At 40.5% G+C, this 14,349-nt stretch overlaps 2 protein-coding genes and 1 long non-coding RNA gene across 11 annotated transcripts; 2 read left to right on the forward strand and 1 right to left on the reverse strand.

Annotated features, from left to right (window-relative positions):
- The first annotated feature begins 877 nt into the window (after positions 1–877).
- LOC111429763 (LRR receptor-like serine/threonine-protein kinase) lies at positions 878–5,361 on the forward strand. The gene is made up of 2 exons (XM_023065758.1): positions 878–4,400; positions 4,809–5,361. The coding sequence occupies exons 1-2, from the start codon at positions 1,526–1,528 to the stop codon at positions 5,336–5,338; spliced, it is 3,405 nt and encodes a 1,134-aa protein (XP_022921526.1). The 5' UTR covers positions 878–1,525; the 3' UTR covers positions 5,339–5,361.
- A 1,038-nt stretch (positions 5,362–6,399) lies between these two features.
- LOC111429768 lies at positions 6,400–8,855 on the reverse strand. 3 transcript variants are annotated; one of them, XR_002708222.1, is made up of 3 exons: positions 8,610–8,855; positions 6,951–7,494; positions 6,400–6,838 (listed from the first exon to the last, which is right to left on the reverse strand). It is a non-coding gene; the product is annotated as an uncharacterized LOC111429768 (long non-coding RNA). The 3 variants fall into 3 exon arrangements; XR_002708220.1 differs by having other exon boundaries at positions 6,400–6,864; XR_002708221.1 differs by having other exon boundaries at positions 6,400–6,874.
- A 153-nt stretch (positions 8,856–9,008) lies between these two features.
- LOC111429764 (jmjC domain-containing protein 4) lies at positions 9,009–13,952 on the forward strand. Of its 7 annotated transcripts, none has more exons than XR_002708218.1 (9): positions 9,009–9,326; positions 9,741–9,914; positions 10,885–11,047; positions 11,130–11,247; positions 11,609–11,852; positions 12,072–12,128; positions 12,233–12,344; positions 12,777–13,468; positions 13,632–13,952. XR_002708218.1 is itself a non-coding variant. In XM_023065760.1 (9 exons), the coding sequence occupies exons 1-9, from the start codon at positions 9,114–9,116 to the stop codon at positions 13,229–13,231; spliced, it is 1,446 nt and encodes a 481-aa protein (XP_022921528.1). In that variant the 5' UTR covers positions 9,009–9,113; the 3' UTR covers positions 13,232–13,952. The 7 variants fall into 7 exon arrangements, 3 of the variants coding, with proteins under 3 accessions (XP_022921528.1, XP_022921529.1, XP_022921527.1); XR_002708219.1 differs by having other exon boundaries at positions 13,637–13,952; XR_002708216.1 differs by having other exon boundaries at positions 12,777–13,454.
- The last annotated feature ends 397 nt before the right edge of the window (positions 13,953–14,349 follow it).

A 14,349-nucleotide genomic window follows, 5' to 3' on the forward strand; every position in this document is an offset into this window, starting at 1 on the left:
CGCAAAAAAAAAAAAAAAAAAAGTAATATAAAAACAGGGTTATGCAGCAGATCCACAGGCATTCGAATCTTTTATCCTATTATATATTATTTTTAGATCCAAACCTCTGCCCTTCCTTCCCAGATCTGTTCATAAGTCTTAAATTTAGGGTTATGCCATGTGGATGGTTCAGGCTTCAAATCTGTTAATCACTGTTTATGGTATTGCTAAACTAAACGGGATAAAGTTAGGCCAATATATATATACACATATATATTTTAATTTCCAAAGGTAATGAAGGAGTTGGAATTGATTTCTTTGTTTGTATCTTGAGGAGGAGGTTGTAGCCAATAGCACATATTCTTGTGAGATCCTACCTCCGTTGAAAATGGGAACGAAACATTCTTTGTAACGGTGTGAAACCTCTCACTAACATACTCATTTTAAAAATCTTGAAGGAAAATCTAAAAAGACCCAAAAAAGACAATATCTGCCCCAAGAAAACTTCGATTGTTACAAATGATATCGAAACCAGACATTGGGTAGTGTGTTTGGGCCCAAGGGAGGTGGATTGTGAGGTCCCACATTGGTTGGAGAGTGAACGAGTGGTGTGTTTGGGCCCCAAAGGAGGTGGATTGTGAGGTCCCACATTGGTTGGAGAGGGAACAAAACATTCCTTGCAAGGGTGTGAAAGTCTCTCCCGAACAGACGAGTTTTAAAAATGTTAAGGAGAAGCCTAGATATATCCTAAACCTCTACTAGAATTAGACTTAAAGCTCTTACAAAACAAATACTGAGGATGGAAAACTAAGGGCCACCCAAATACCAATGTAAGCAGTTTTTTTTTTTTTTAATATAAAAAAAATATTTTGGAAGAGAGATTATATATAAAAAAAAAAAATAGAGAAAAATAAAAACGGCACAGAAACATAATTGCATTAAATCTTTATTGAAAAAAACAACCCCCAAAAGAAAGCAGCCTTATTAAGGTTAAAAACGTGAAGAAAAGGTATATATAATCATACAGATTTTTGGAAACCAGCGGAAGGGGTAGCAACAAACAAACAACGTTATCATATAAAGTTGGGCCACGATGGTTTAAGGCCATCTGGCTGGCCTGAAAGCAAAATGCAGGTCACTAAAAACCCCTAATGTTCTTTTGGATATCTGGCCTTTAATTCATCCCATTCGCCCCAAGAGCTCAGTTGGTGAGAACTGAAAAGCTCTTTCTATCCTTCTCTCTTTCTTGAGGTTGTTTCAATTAAAATACAGCTTTCCACCACCCTCCTCCCACCTCTCCCCTTTATGAATATAAAAATGCAAAGCAAACGCCAACCAAAAATTCCATCTCCCCCTGCACCACCATCATGGCCTAGCTGTTGTTCTTGGATCCCAGGATTTAAGGCATTTCAAATTGTTTATAGAGAGGACCTAATTTAAGACATCGTAGACCGCAAGACATGATTTGGCTCCTCTTGTTTTTGGCACTCCCTAGGCTCAAACCCACTTTTCTGTTTCTCTCATTGGAGTTTGTAGTTTAGTTGTAATGCCTGTAAATTCATGGACCCTCCCCTCCTCATCTATCCTAATCCTAATCCTCTGTTTTTCAGTCTTCTACCTCTTCCCTCTCCCAACTTCCGCCATTAACGAACAGGGTCAAGCTCTACTCACTTGGAAGCTCAGTTTCAATGGATCAAACCAGGCTCTACGTAATTGGGACCCTAACAACCAAACTCCATGTGGGTGGTTTGGAATCACTTGCAACACAAACAGAGAAGTAGTGGAAGTAGTACTGAGGGACGTGGAATTACCTGGTGAACTTCCTTCGAATTTCTCTTCACTCTCGTCGTTGAACAGGCTCGTGTTGTCTGGTGTGAACCTCACCGGTTCCATTCCTAAAGAGATCGGTGTTCTTAGCCAGCTCCGGACCTTGGAACTTAGTGACAATGGCTTAACTGGAGAAATCCCAAGTGAAATATGTGCCTTGCTAGATCTCGAACAGCTTGACCTCAATTCGAATCATCTCGAAGGATCAATACCTGCAGGGATCGGGAATCTCACGAACTTGAAGGAGCTGATTCTGTATGACAATCAGTTAAGTGGTGAAATTCCCATTAGTATAGGAAATTTGAAGCAGCTTGAAGTGATTAGAGCTGGAGGGAACAAGAACTTACTTGGTTCTGTGCCGGAAGAAATTGGTAACTGCAGCAGTTTGGAGATTCTTGGTCTAGCTGAAACAAGCATCTCGGGGTTCCTTCCATCTAGTCTTGGCCGCCTCAAGAAGCTTCAAACATTGGCAATCTATACTACGCTACTCTCCGGCCAGATTCCTCATGAACTTGGCGACTGCACTGAGCTCCAAAACGTTTATCTCTATGAGAACTCGCTCTCCGGCTCGATCCCAAGCACGTTAGGAAGGTTACAAAATCTCCAGAGTTTGCTAGTATGGCAGAACAATTTGGTCGGCGTTATACCGATGGAGCTAAGTCAGTGTAACCAATTATTGGTTATCGACATTTCAATTAATTCCTTGACAGGAAGCATTCCTTCAACGTTTGGGAACTTGACATTGCTCCAAGAATTGCAACTGAGTTCAAATCAATTATCCGGTGAGATTCCGAAGGAGATCGGAAGCTGTTCGAGAATCACTCATATCGAGCTTGATAATAACCAGCTCACTGGTACGATCCCTTCTGAATTGGGAAATCTCACCAATCTGACATTGCTGTTCTTGTGGCAAAACAAGCTCGAGGGGAGTATTCCACCCACCATTTCCAATTGTGGCAACCTCGAGGCTTTGGATTTATCATTGAACGCCTTGACAGGTTCGATTCCGACTGGAATTTTCGAGTTGAAAAAGCTTTCCAAGCTTCTGCTCCTCTCCAACAACCTGTCTGGTGTGATACCGCCGGCGATTGGTAACTGTTCGTCTCTGTTTCGGTTACGAGCGAATGACAACAAGCTCACAGGAGAAATTCCGCCGGAGATTGGGAATTTGAAGAACTTGATTTTCCTAGACCTTGGAAACAATCGCCTCACTGGAGCGTTGCCTCCGGAGATCTCCGGCTGTAGAAATTTGACATTCCTCGATTTGCATTCCAACTCTCTAACAAAATCTCTTCCAGAAGAATTCAATCAGCTTTCTTCTCTTCAGTATGTTGATCTCTCAAATAATCAAATCGAAGGGACGCCGAATCCGAGTTTTGGAGCTTTCAACTCGCTCACGAAACTAATTCTCTCAAACAACCACTTCTCGGGGCCTGTACCGACTGAAATCGGTTCCTGCTTGAAACTTCAGTTACTGGATTTAAGTTGCAATCAGCTCTCTGGAAATGTTCCTCCGAGCTTAGGGAAGATTCCTTCACTAGAAATTGGTCTCAATCTGAGCTTAAACCATCTAACCGGCGAGATTCCCCCGGAGTTTGCAAATTTAGACAAGCTAGGGTCATTGGACCTCTCTTACAACCAACTCTCAGGCGACCTCCACATTCTCGCAGACCTGAAAAATCTCGTAGTCCTCAATGTATCACACAACAATTTCTCAGGGCGTGTGCCGGAGACGTCATTCTTCACGCAGCTCCCTCTAAGCGTCCTCTCGGGGAATCCGGACTTGTGCTTCGCCGGCGAAAAATGTTACGCCGATAACCACACCGGCGGCGGTCACCACACGCTAGCGGCTCGAGTGGCCATGGTGGTGTTACTGTGCACGGCGTGCGCACTGCTACTAGCGGCAGTATATATCATTCTCAAAGATAGACATTCGTGTCGAGGATGCTTCAATGGGTCCCGCGGTGAAGATTCAGACGCCGCCTTTGACAGCGACCTGGAGCTTGGCTCAGGCTGGGAAGTGACATTATACCAGAAGCTTGATCTTTCAATCTCCGACGTAATCAACTGCTTAACGCCAGCCAACGTCATCGGCCGCGGCAAGACCGGTGTGGTGTATAGAGTCTGCATCTCATCAGGTCTAATAATCGCCGTGAAGCGATTCCGATCATCAGATAAGTTCTCGGCGGCAGCGTTTTCATCCGAAGTCGCAACACTGGCGAGAATCCGTCATCGGAACATCGTCCGATTGCTAGGGTGGGGGGCGAATCGGAGGACGAAGTTGCTGTTCTACGACTACTTGCCGAACGGGAATTTGGGCGAGTTGCTACACGAGGGAAATGGGCGCGTGGGGTTGGACTGGGAGAGTAGATTCAAGATAGCATTGGGAGTGGCGGAGGGTTTGGCTTATTTGCACCACGACTGCGTGCCGGCAATACTGCACCGGGACGTGAAGGCTCACAACATTCTGTTGGGGGATCGCTACGAGGCGTGTTTGGCGGACTTTGGGCTCGCCCGCTTGGTTGAAGATGGTCCAAGCGGTTCGTCTTCCGCGAACCCCCAGTTCGCTGGTTCTTACGGCTACTTTGCACCCGGTAAGGTCTAAACTAATTATTACAGTAATAATGAACAAAAATTACTATGGTATATTTTGGTAATTTACCTTTTTTCCATCTTCTAACTTATTTTAGAAAAATACTTTATTAAATTTCTTATAATCTTTAAAATTTTAATTTCCCGTTCATATTTCTTATAATCGTAATTTGCGTACGTATTTTTTATATATAAAAAAATAAATTAATATAGACAGTAGGAGGGAGGATAAGAATAAAATGGGGCAGGATGATTGTGACCGGTGAGAGGTTGCAAAGATTTTCATGTCATTTCCTTTGGAAATTTGCACTTTTCAATTTTAGAATTTAGTTAGAATTTTAAAAAGTACTTAAGAAAAATGATTTTTTTTTTTAAAATTTGTTTCTTTAATATTATAATTTTTTCCGCAGAGTATGGCTGCATGTTAAGGATCACCGAAAAGAGCGATGTGTATAGCTACGGCGTCGTTTTGCTGGAGTTAATTACCGGTAAAAAACCTGCAGACTCATCATTTCCAGAGGGCCAACACGTGATTCAATGGGTGAGAGATCATTTAAAGAAGAAGAAAGATCCGATTTTGATAATGGATCCCAAACTCCAAGGTCGACCCGACCCGCAAATCCAAGAGATCCTCCAAACATTAGGAATTTCCCTACTTTGCACTAGCGATCGTTCTGAAGAAAGACCGACAATGAAAGACGTAGCAGCTCTTTTACGGGAGATCCAACAAGATCACTTGGCAAACGTAGTAGAGGCCATTGATAAGCCGCCACGAAACAATAGCAACGCAACAAGTTTGGAAACAACAACGTCATTTTCATCCTCCTCTTCTACAGCTCGTGCGAGTCATTTGCTTTTCACGTTGCCTCTTCAGGAGTCGTCACGTTGCTCATATGTGTCATTGTCCTCATCAAGCACGTATACGCCGCGTGAACAATGATATTTGCTACAATTTATTATTAAGAAAAATTAAGATTAAGATTAATGTAAAGGAATTAGCTGTTAGACCCCTTGAATGGAGAAAAAAAGGAAAATATAATATTAATATATATTTTTTATAAATTCATTATTATTGATCTCTTCTATTGCCGTCTGATAAATGTGAATTAACAAAGGCCATTTGGTTTCTTACAAATAATATAATTCAAGGTTAATTGGAGAAAATAAAAATAAAAATAATAATAAAATTCAGTTTGGTTGGGCGGTAAGTGGAATTATAAGTGAATAATTGATTAAAGTTGCGTCGTTTTGGAAAAGGAGCGAAGTGAAAGGTGAGTGGGCGTGTGCACGTTGGAAGGTTCTTGATTGATCTGTGCTTGTGAACTGTGGAGTGAGTGCGAAAGGGAATAATAAAATGTGAAAGGGAAAATGTGTGGTACTAAACCACTCCCAGATGGCCAATGATTGGGTTATTTGAAGTACATCCTTCTCCTTCATTCCTTCGACTATGATCGCTCGAGTCGAGTGATCAATAAGTTAAAGTTTTGAATCCACACGATCGTTTATTGTTGAACTAAAAAAATATATACTTCACACCGACTTCTCAAAACGTGTTGCCTCTTATCTCCGAGACTTCATCGGCATTCCTTTCTCTTCCTTTGAAGATCCTAATATTCATCCTATGAATAAAACACACAAGTTAGGAATCAAAGTAAATACATAAAAGTTCCACAAAAGTAATGAAGAGCTAATAACATCCACCTGGGTTGAAAAATTTCATATCTAAATGTGCGAACGTAACCGTCCAAGCCTATTGCCAACAAATATTATCCACTTTGTCTCACGATTTTTAAAACGCGTCTACTAGGGAGAAGTTTCCACACCCTTATAAGGAGGCTCTAATACCATTTGCAATAGCTCAAGTCCACCGCTAGTAGATATTGTCCGTTTTGGTCCGATACGCAATATCCACTAGCGGTGGGCTTGGGCTATTACAAATGGTATCAGAGTCAGACAAGGACATTCCTTAATAGGTGTGAAAACCTCTCCCGTTGCGTATCGAATCAAAACAGACAATATTTAATAACGGTGAACTTGAGCCGTTACGAAAAAGAAAACAAAACTAAAAAAGAATCAACTCTTTTATACACGACATTGCTTTAAAAAGAAAAGGAGAGCTCAAACCAGCACAGACTAAAGAAAGAAAGCTGCAACGAGTTCAAGAAGTTAGTGTAAATGCGAACTTTTAAGGGAAGTAGGTTGGTTTCAGTTTTCATGGTAGTGAAAAGACGCACTTCAAACAAACAAAAAAAAAGGGCTTGAGGCAGCCACAGTGGATGAACATGGCTTCCCATTTCACGAGGACCTTTAGCACTAAGCTTGTCACCGAAGAGTTCTGGTTTTTCCATGAAAGAAATTTAGTGTTTCTTGAAGACCCTAAATTTAGATTAGATTATAGTTTCTTCAGCTGTCTTTCTATTTTCAGCTTTGGCCTTATCAGCTGAAAACAGGAAATGGGTGAGTGGTCTGCAGTTGGCTAAGCAGCAATGGTTAGAGTCAGAGAGATGGAACAGTATGAAGTTTTCAAAAGAAAGGAGTTCTTTTGGAAGTACCTTCTCAATATTTTCTCTAATGCTATATTTGCAAGCACGCTGACATATTTCAGTGATGGGTGCGTGACCCAAGAGCTCTCTCACAGACATGCTTTGAAAACTTTGATGTTATATTAATCGGTGCAGACTTCCCGTCCTAAGCAGCGTGGGGTCTATAATGTCTGGCCTGTTTATTGCCCCAATTATAAACACGGTCTTTGTAACCGCTCAAGCCACCGCTAGCATATATTGTCTTCTAGAGAGAGATTTCCACGCCGTTATAAAAAAGGCTTCGTTTTAAGATTTATGGTATAACCTCTGAGTCTGATAAGAAATGATGGGTTAGGCAAATATATGTTAAGACCTGAGTTGCTATAGAATAGTACAGAAGGAGGTGACTGACGAGCCTTATCAAGTATCTCTCTCACATTTGCCTCACTTTCACCAAACCACAATGTCAGCAACGCAGGTCCTTTCAGACTTATAAAGTGGGCATAGCATTCATTGGCAATTGAGTAAGCAAGTAGCGTTTTGCAACAGCCAGGGGACCCAGAAAACAGAACACCTTTAAAGAAGGGAAAAAAACACGACAAATCTGAGAAATTAGATGCACCAAAAGCTGAAAATTATAACTAACAGGGCACAAGCCTCCTGGAGCTCTATTTCAACATTGTCCATCCCATCAATACACCATCTCATGAAACTTTTTGTGAGGTCCCCTTCGATTGGAGAGGGGAACGAAACATTTCTTATAAGGGTGTGGAAACCTCTACTTAGCATATGCATTTGAAAATCGTGAGGCTAACAGCGATACATGATGGGCTAAAACGGATAATATCTACTAGCGGTGGACTTGGACGGTTATAAATGGTATTAGAGCTAGACATCGGACGGTGTATCAGAGAGGACGTTAGGTTCCAAGAGGGGTGGATTGTGAGATCCTACATCGGTTGGGAGACGATATGTCTTTCCATTTCTCGTGTGTTGTCTCCCTCATTGGAGCAGTAGAATCTGGCTCATCCATAAATATAATTGAGGGGGCATTCTTTTAAGCTTCCACAAATGCCTTTCTCAGATTGCTTTCGCTCTCACCACCTAACTTGGACATTATTTTTGAGAAAGAAGAATGCACTTGTGTCATTAGCAACAGCTCTTGCTATAGGAGTCTTTCCAGATCTAGCATGCCCATATAGCAATATCCCTTTTCTAGATTTTACACCAATTGAAGAGTTGTGGGTGTCTACCCAATAAGAGGTTTCCACGTGAATGTTTCGTTCCCTAATCTAACCAATGTGAGATCTCACAAGCTACCTCTTTGGGGCTAGTATTCTCGCTGACACAATGCTCGGTGTTTGACTATGATACCATTTTTAATAGTCAAAGGACACCGTATAAGATAGTGCCTGTCACTCATGACTTCATTCTCCAACTTGAGATATCACAAATATACACTTCAAACCCGTCTATCTCAGAAGTGAAAAAAAGAATTGCAGAATAACAAGAATTTCCAAAAAAACAGCTCTTGAAACAAGCTTAGCACCAACTCTTCTCTTGTCTAACTTTTAAGTTAAGATACCACTAAAATATGCATCAACGCATCTTGTCATTTGAAACCCAGGAAAATTCACAGCTAATAACTCGCCTGAACAGGAACAATCAAGATAATAAACGATAACTTACAGGTCCGATGAAGAAGAATGGCCCTTATCTGAAGCAGATAAGGCTAATGGGTCTGTCATCGCTTCATCGTTTTATGCTTTGAACACCACAAATGTTTCTGCAAGTTTTCAGATCATCGGTGACCTGCGGAGGGAAGATATCAAGAAATGGAAAAAAAAAAAAAAAAAAAAGGCCATGCTGTTGTAAAGAAGACGGATAATCCAGATAGCTCGTATACACACGTCGTTTCCAAATGATTCTTTGAAGCTAATGGCGGGTTGCCAAGGAAGCAACGTTATCGGTGATGTAGGCGCCATTTTACAGTTTGACAAATTGAGGTTAATATGCTGCTTGGATCCGACGATCCGCCAGTGAATCTGGGCCTGGCCCAACTTAAACCAGCCCAATTTCATTGCTCGAGAAAGATGAAAGCATGGCGGCTACTGGCGGTGATCGAGCTTTGTTCTTCTGGCTTGCTTTTCAGGACCACGGCGGTCCTGAAAGACAACAATTTCAGCAAAGTAAATGATGGCGATCGAAACTAGTGGAAGAATAGAAAAAGTAAATGGAAATGAATTGAGGTATGAGGAATTTGTAGAACGATACATGGAGAAGAACCAACCTGTGGTTTTGACAGGTCTTATGGATGATTGGAAGGCTTGCAGCGATTGGGTCGACGAGAATGGGCAGCCAAATCTACGGTTCTTTTCCACGCATTTCGGGAAATCCAAGGTTCAGGTACTAAATTTATGCTCAATGTTCATATCTGTTCTTTTTTGTCTCGTTTCATTTCATCACGATGCATTGCGATTCAAATTCTTTGTATATCCGGAGATTTTATTCAGTGGAATAAGGAGGAATCTTGCTCTTGCAACTCAAACAGCATGAAGAAGGATGCATATCTCCTCGTTGCTTAAAGATTAATGACTTAGTAGTATGCACCGATTGTGATATCTTTTGGAAGTTGGTGAATGTTTAGTTTAGCGTTTCCTTTGACCGTTGCCTTTCTGGCTCAATCCCGGAGGAATTCGGCTTGAACATTTTGCATTACTTGTGTGATTGGGCCATCTCATCTAGTGATAGAAAGAAAGAATGAGTCTCAAGTCTTTGTTTCAATTTTTATAAGGTTAGATAATCATTTGCCATTTGTAGGTTGCAGATTGCAATACTAGAGACTTCACAGATCAGATGAGAGTAGAAATGTCTGTTTCAGAGTTCATTGATCAATGGTGCAAGGAGGCTGTACAGGAGGAGCGTGGCGTTACTTCGAACAATGGAGATATCGACAAGTCTGTACTATACTTGAAGGACTGGCATTTTGTGAAGGTGTAAGCAGGAATCACTTATCCTCTACTTATCATTCATTTTATTTACTTTCCGTGTTGGAACTAATGGATATATATGCCTATAACGAACAACAAATTTGAGGCCTAAGTAAGTTGTAAGAGCCCACGCTCATCGCTAGCAGATATTGTCCTCTTTGGCTTTCCCTTCCGGACTTCCCCTTAAAGTTTTAAAACGCGTCTACTAGGGAGAGGTTTCCACACCCTTATGAAGAATGCTTTGTTTCCCTCTCCACCCGATGTGGGATCTTAGATAAGTCGTACTCCTAGTGCCGAATTACTGGGTAAAATGGTTGGTTGGAACACACTCAAGACCAACATGGCTCTTCTAACCCCGTGTGATGTTGCCTTGTACGCCTTAATTCAAGCATGTTTTATTAACAGGCGCAGTTCTTAGGATAGATTTACCATTCTTGTTGACGAGTAGATTGGAATGTAGTTCATCTCAAGCTTGACTTTGAATCTCAACTATGAAAAGCTTAGGAATATCCATAGTTTTCAACTGAGAAAAACAATTAAAGGGTATATTGACAAATGGTGGAAACATTTTGGTATGGTTTCTTCAGATGTCCTATGAATACGCTAGACTGCCATTGAATTATTGTAACAGCCCAAGCCTATTGCTAGCAAATATTGTTCGCTTTGGCCAGTTACTTGTCGCCATCAGCCTCACGATTTTAAATGCGTCTGTTAGGGAGAGGTTTCCACACCCTTTTAAAGAATGCTTTGTTCCCTTCTCCAACTGATGTGGGATTTCACACTTTATAATGTAATTCTTAAATTTCCATGTTCGATTAGTCTTTACATAATCATCTTACATTATTATTGTTTGGAACATGCTGGCAATAGACTTTAGCCTGTATGACTGTGTCAAATTATGGGCTTTGTTGGTTAGAGAAAAGCTAGATATGTTGTCTCACATGCCTTTCTATCCTTGTTGATCTGATTCTCAGGAATACCCAAATTATGCAGCATATTCAACTCCACACTTTGTTCGTGATGACTGGCTCAATCTATACCTCGACAGTTACCGTATGCACAGGGATCCCGACTCTTACCAAGAGAAGGATGAAATAAGTTGCTCCGACTATCGTTTTGTTTACATGGGAGCAAAAGGTATAGCATCATACAAAATTGTTGCACTTTTTTTTTTTTAAATGTTCGGCCTCATCAAAACTTTTACATGGTTCTTGATCAGGTTCTTGGACTCCACTTCATGCCGACGTTTTCAGGTCATACAGCTGGTCGGCAAATGTTTGTGGAAAGAAACAATGGTTTCTTTTGCCTCCTTCTCAGTCTCATCTTGTATTCGACAGGCATGGACATAGTTCTGTTTTTTGCGCTTTACCGTTAACTGATGGTTCAATGTGTAGATGACGATCTTGTTCTAATTTCGTAAGTAGTCGCCAATTTCTGTTCTGAGGGACGTGTGGATTTGAATAACTAATTCTTTCCATTACATTAGTACTTAAGATTGAGAAGAGAAAAGTGATGGAAAAGATGCTAAAATTCTAAGCTGAAACAAACCTATGAGCTGACTGTTTTTTCTTCGTCCTAGAGAATTGCTTTGGTATGCATATGTTCATACGACCGTGACCTTCGAAATCCCCCTCCCCCGTCCCCCGATCTTTGGACTTCGTCGTTGTTTCTTAACTTTTTGTTTGTATCTTCAAACAGGAATATGAAGGCCTGCATATATAATATCTTTGATAATAATATAAGTGAAAATTTGTTTCCTGGTTTTAAGAAGGTAAATATGATTCCAGATGTTCAACGTCTTCACCTTCTATCGCTCGAATATATCAGCTTTTTTCATGTTCATGTGTTTATCATTATGCAGGCTACCTGGTTGGAGTGCATTCAAGAACAGAATGAAATTATATTTGTGCCAAGTGGCTGGTATCATCAGGTTCATAATCTGGTATTATACTTCCTTATTTCTCTTATGCCCTTGTGGTGCAAATTGATTTGTATATTTCATTGTTTTAGGGGTCATTATTTTATGATTAGCTTAAATTGTCCTTTTCATTCTCAACTTCCGATTAATATTTCTCGACTGGTGTTGAACTTTAAGGTTCATTCATCGTAGTTTGTCCGACCAGGAACCGTTCTATCTTTTGATGTGTTTGTTTCTTTGCAGGAAGACACTGTATCAATAAACCACAATTGGTTTAACTCCTACAACCTCTGTTGGGTGGTAAGGCTTGTTATTATGGGCAATACACAATCTTTGTTGACAACAGGATGAACAATATTCTGATTCAACTGGCATGTTTCCTGCTCTGAATTCCATTCTTTCAGCTGGACTTGATGGCACGGGATTACAATGAAGCTAAGGAGTACATAGAAGACATTAGAGATATATGTGATGACTTTGAAGGTCTCTGTCAGCGCAACCTCGCAGCGAACACAGGTAGCGATTAGCTTCAATAATTTTAGTCATGAATACGTTATCTTCTTAATATATATTTTCGAATCTTTACCCAGCATGTGGAGACCAGAGCATCACTAGGGAGCAAGATCTTAAGAACTCCTGTTTTCTCGTTATTAGGGTTGAGGAATGGTATCAGAGTCAGACGTCGGGCAGTGTGCCAGTGAAGACGCTGGCCCCCCAAGAGGGGTGGATTGTCAGATCCCACATCGATTGGAGAGGGGAACGAAGCATTCCTTATAAGGGTGTGAAAACCTCTCTCTAGCATACGCGTTTTAAAAACTGTGAGGCTGACGTCGATACGTAATGGGCTAAAGCGGACAATATTTGCTAGTAGTGGGCTTGGGTTGTTACACAACACCAATGATATTCTATTACTAGTTAATTTTTACAACTTTTTTCTTCCCTTTTCAGGCATGAACTTCTATGATTTCTTCATCTTCTTAGCACGCTTTACTCTTGCCAATTTGGTGGTATTAGACAATCTAGCTAGAGACACCGAAAATGTTGCTGGGAGCTTATCTCCAATGGTTCAACAGTTGGCTCACAATCTTGCTTCAATAAAGAACATTGTCTTGAAAATGAAATCCCTGGAATGTTTTTCAGGAGACCAAGGATTCATGTTGGATCTAGGAGAAACACACAAAGATCCCAAGCTTTCTAAACTCTGTTACTCTTTAGTTCAAGCTTGTGGGTCCATACATAAACAACAGATTTCGAGCCTTTGCATGAAGACAATCGCAACACACGATTCTAGATCTTTGACTATCATTCAAAACTTTTGTGATGGTGTATCATCCCCCCAAGATCTTGTCAAATTTATCGACACGGTCTCAACAGAACTCGCAAAATCAGAAGCACCAGAATGATAGTTCTCATGTCATACATGCACAGCTGATATCCAAGCTCGTTGTTGGTAGAACAGTGTGGTTCATTTACCAGGCATTTGAGAAATAAGAAATCAGAATGAATGATGAATCTCACTAGTGCTAGTCCTCCTGGCATTGAAGTGACAAATCTTTGCTTTCAGATTCTCTTTCTCTCTCATGATTGGATCGTTGCAGTGATTCAAAGAAAAGGAGGGAAACAGAGGTTAGCAGTCTGTGGTATGATTTGAAAGCGACCCCATGGTGGATCAAATTGTGGGTGCACCCACAAAAGATCACCATCTTTTACGGGCCTTTGCTTTTTTCCTGAACCGTCCCATAAAAGTGTTGTTTCCTTTGCTTTTGTTGGTAAAGTAAACTGTATTATTGTATGCTTTTTCAGTTCAGGCCACCACACAAAGATGAGCGCCTGTGGTTAAAGTTGGCGGCACCAAGCTGTGGCGTCCATTTCACTCTTCCCCTCACTCACTGGTTCATCACTCCCTCTCATCTCTTGTTTTTTATCCAACAATCTGTTCTAAACAAATCTTTGGAACTATTTAATTAGTTTGTGATGCGAGATTTCTGTTATTTGTTTGTCTCATGAGATGGACGAGTATCTAAAGCATGTAACGGGTTTGATCTTCCACTCTGCAATTGTTTAAACGGTTGCTATACCGACTTTTTTGAATTAAAACTCATTTGCAAGCTCTCCCTTTTCCTAGTTGTGTTTCAATCGTCGTTTTTCTATTTGATTATTGTGGTCGTGTATTTCTAACGAGAACTTTAAACTTGCAGTGATTCATAGATAAGGAGTGAAAATGAATTTAGAATAATAATAATAATAATAATAAAGTTTGGATGTCATTGACCACTGCCATTAATTATTGGTTGGTTGACTTTTGATACACTCCATTTGATATATTCACTCACTCACTCACTGCAGATATTCTGTATGGTTCATTTAAAGATAGAGGCTTTTAAAAGAGCAATGGAAGTATGCTTCTTTATTGCTCCCCACATGCAAATCCATAAAGTATGGGACCTTCAAAATTGATTTGAGGAAAGATTTCTTTAAACAAATCTGCCACTTTAATCATTTTTTTTTTTTTTTTTTTTTT

This window comes from Cucurbita moschata, unplaced genomic scaffold (genome assembly GCF_002738365.1).
Source record: "Cucurbita moschata cultivar Rifu unplaced genomic scaffold, Cmos_1.0 Cmo_Scf00032, whole genome shotgun sequence".
NCBI classification, from domain to species: domain Eukaryota; kingdom Viridiplantae; phylum Streptophyta; class Magnoliopsida; order Cucurbitales; family Cucurbitaceae; genus Cucurbita; species Cucurbita moschata.

Coding starts and splice junctions, on each gene's coding strand:
- LOC111429763 (XM_023065758.1), top strand. CDS start 1,526: ATGCCTGTAAATTCATGGACCCTCCCCTCCTCATCTATCCTAATCCTA. Junction 4,401..4,808: donor TTACGGCTACTTTGCACCCG/GTAAGGTCTAAA, acceptor TTTTTTCCGCAG/AGTATGGCTGCATGTTAAGG.
- LOC111429764 (XM_023065759.1), top strand. CDS start 9,114: ATGATGGCGATCGAAACTAGTGGAAGAATAGAAAAAGTAAATGGAAAT. Junction 11,248..11,608: donor TCTCATCTTGTATTCGACAG/GCATGGACATAG, acceptor ATCTTCAAACAG/GAATATGAAGGCCTGCATAT. Junction 12,345..12,776: donor CAACCTCGCAGCGAACACAG/GTAGCGATTAGC, acceptor TTCCCTTTTCAG/GCATGAACTTCTATGATTTC.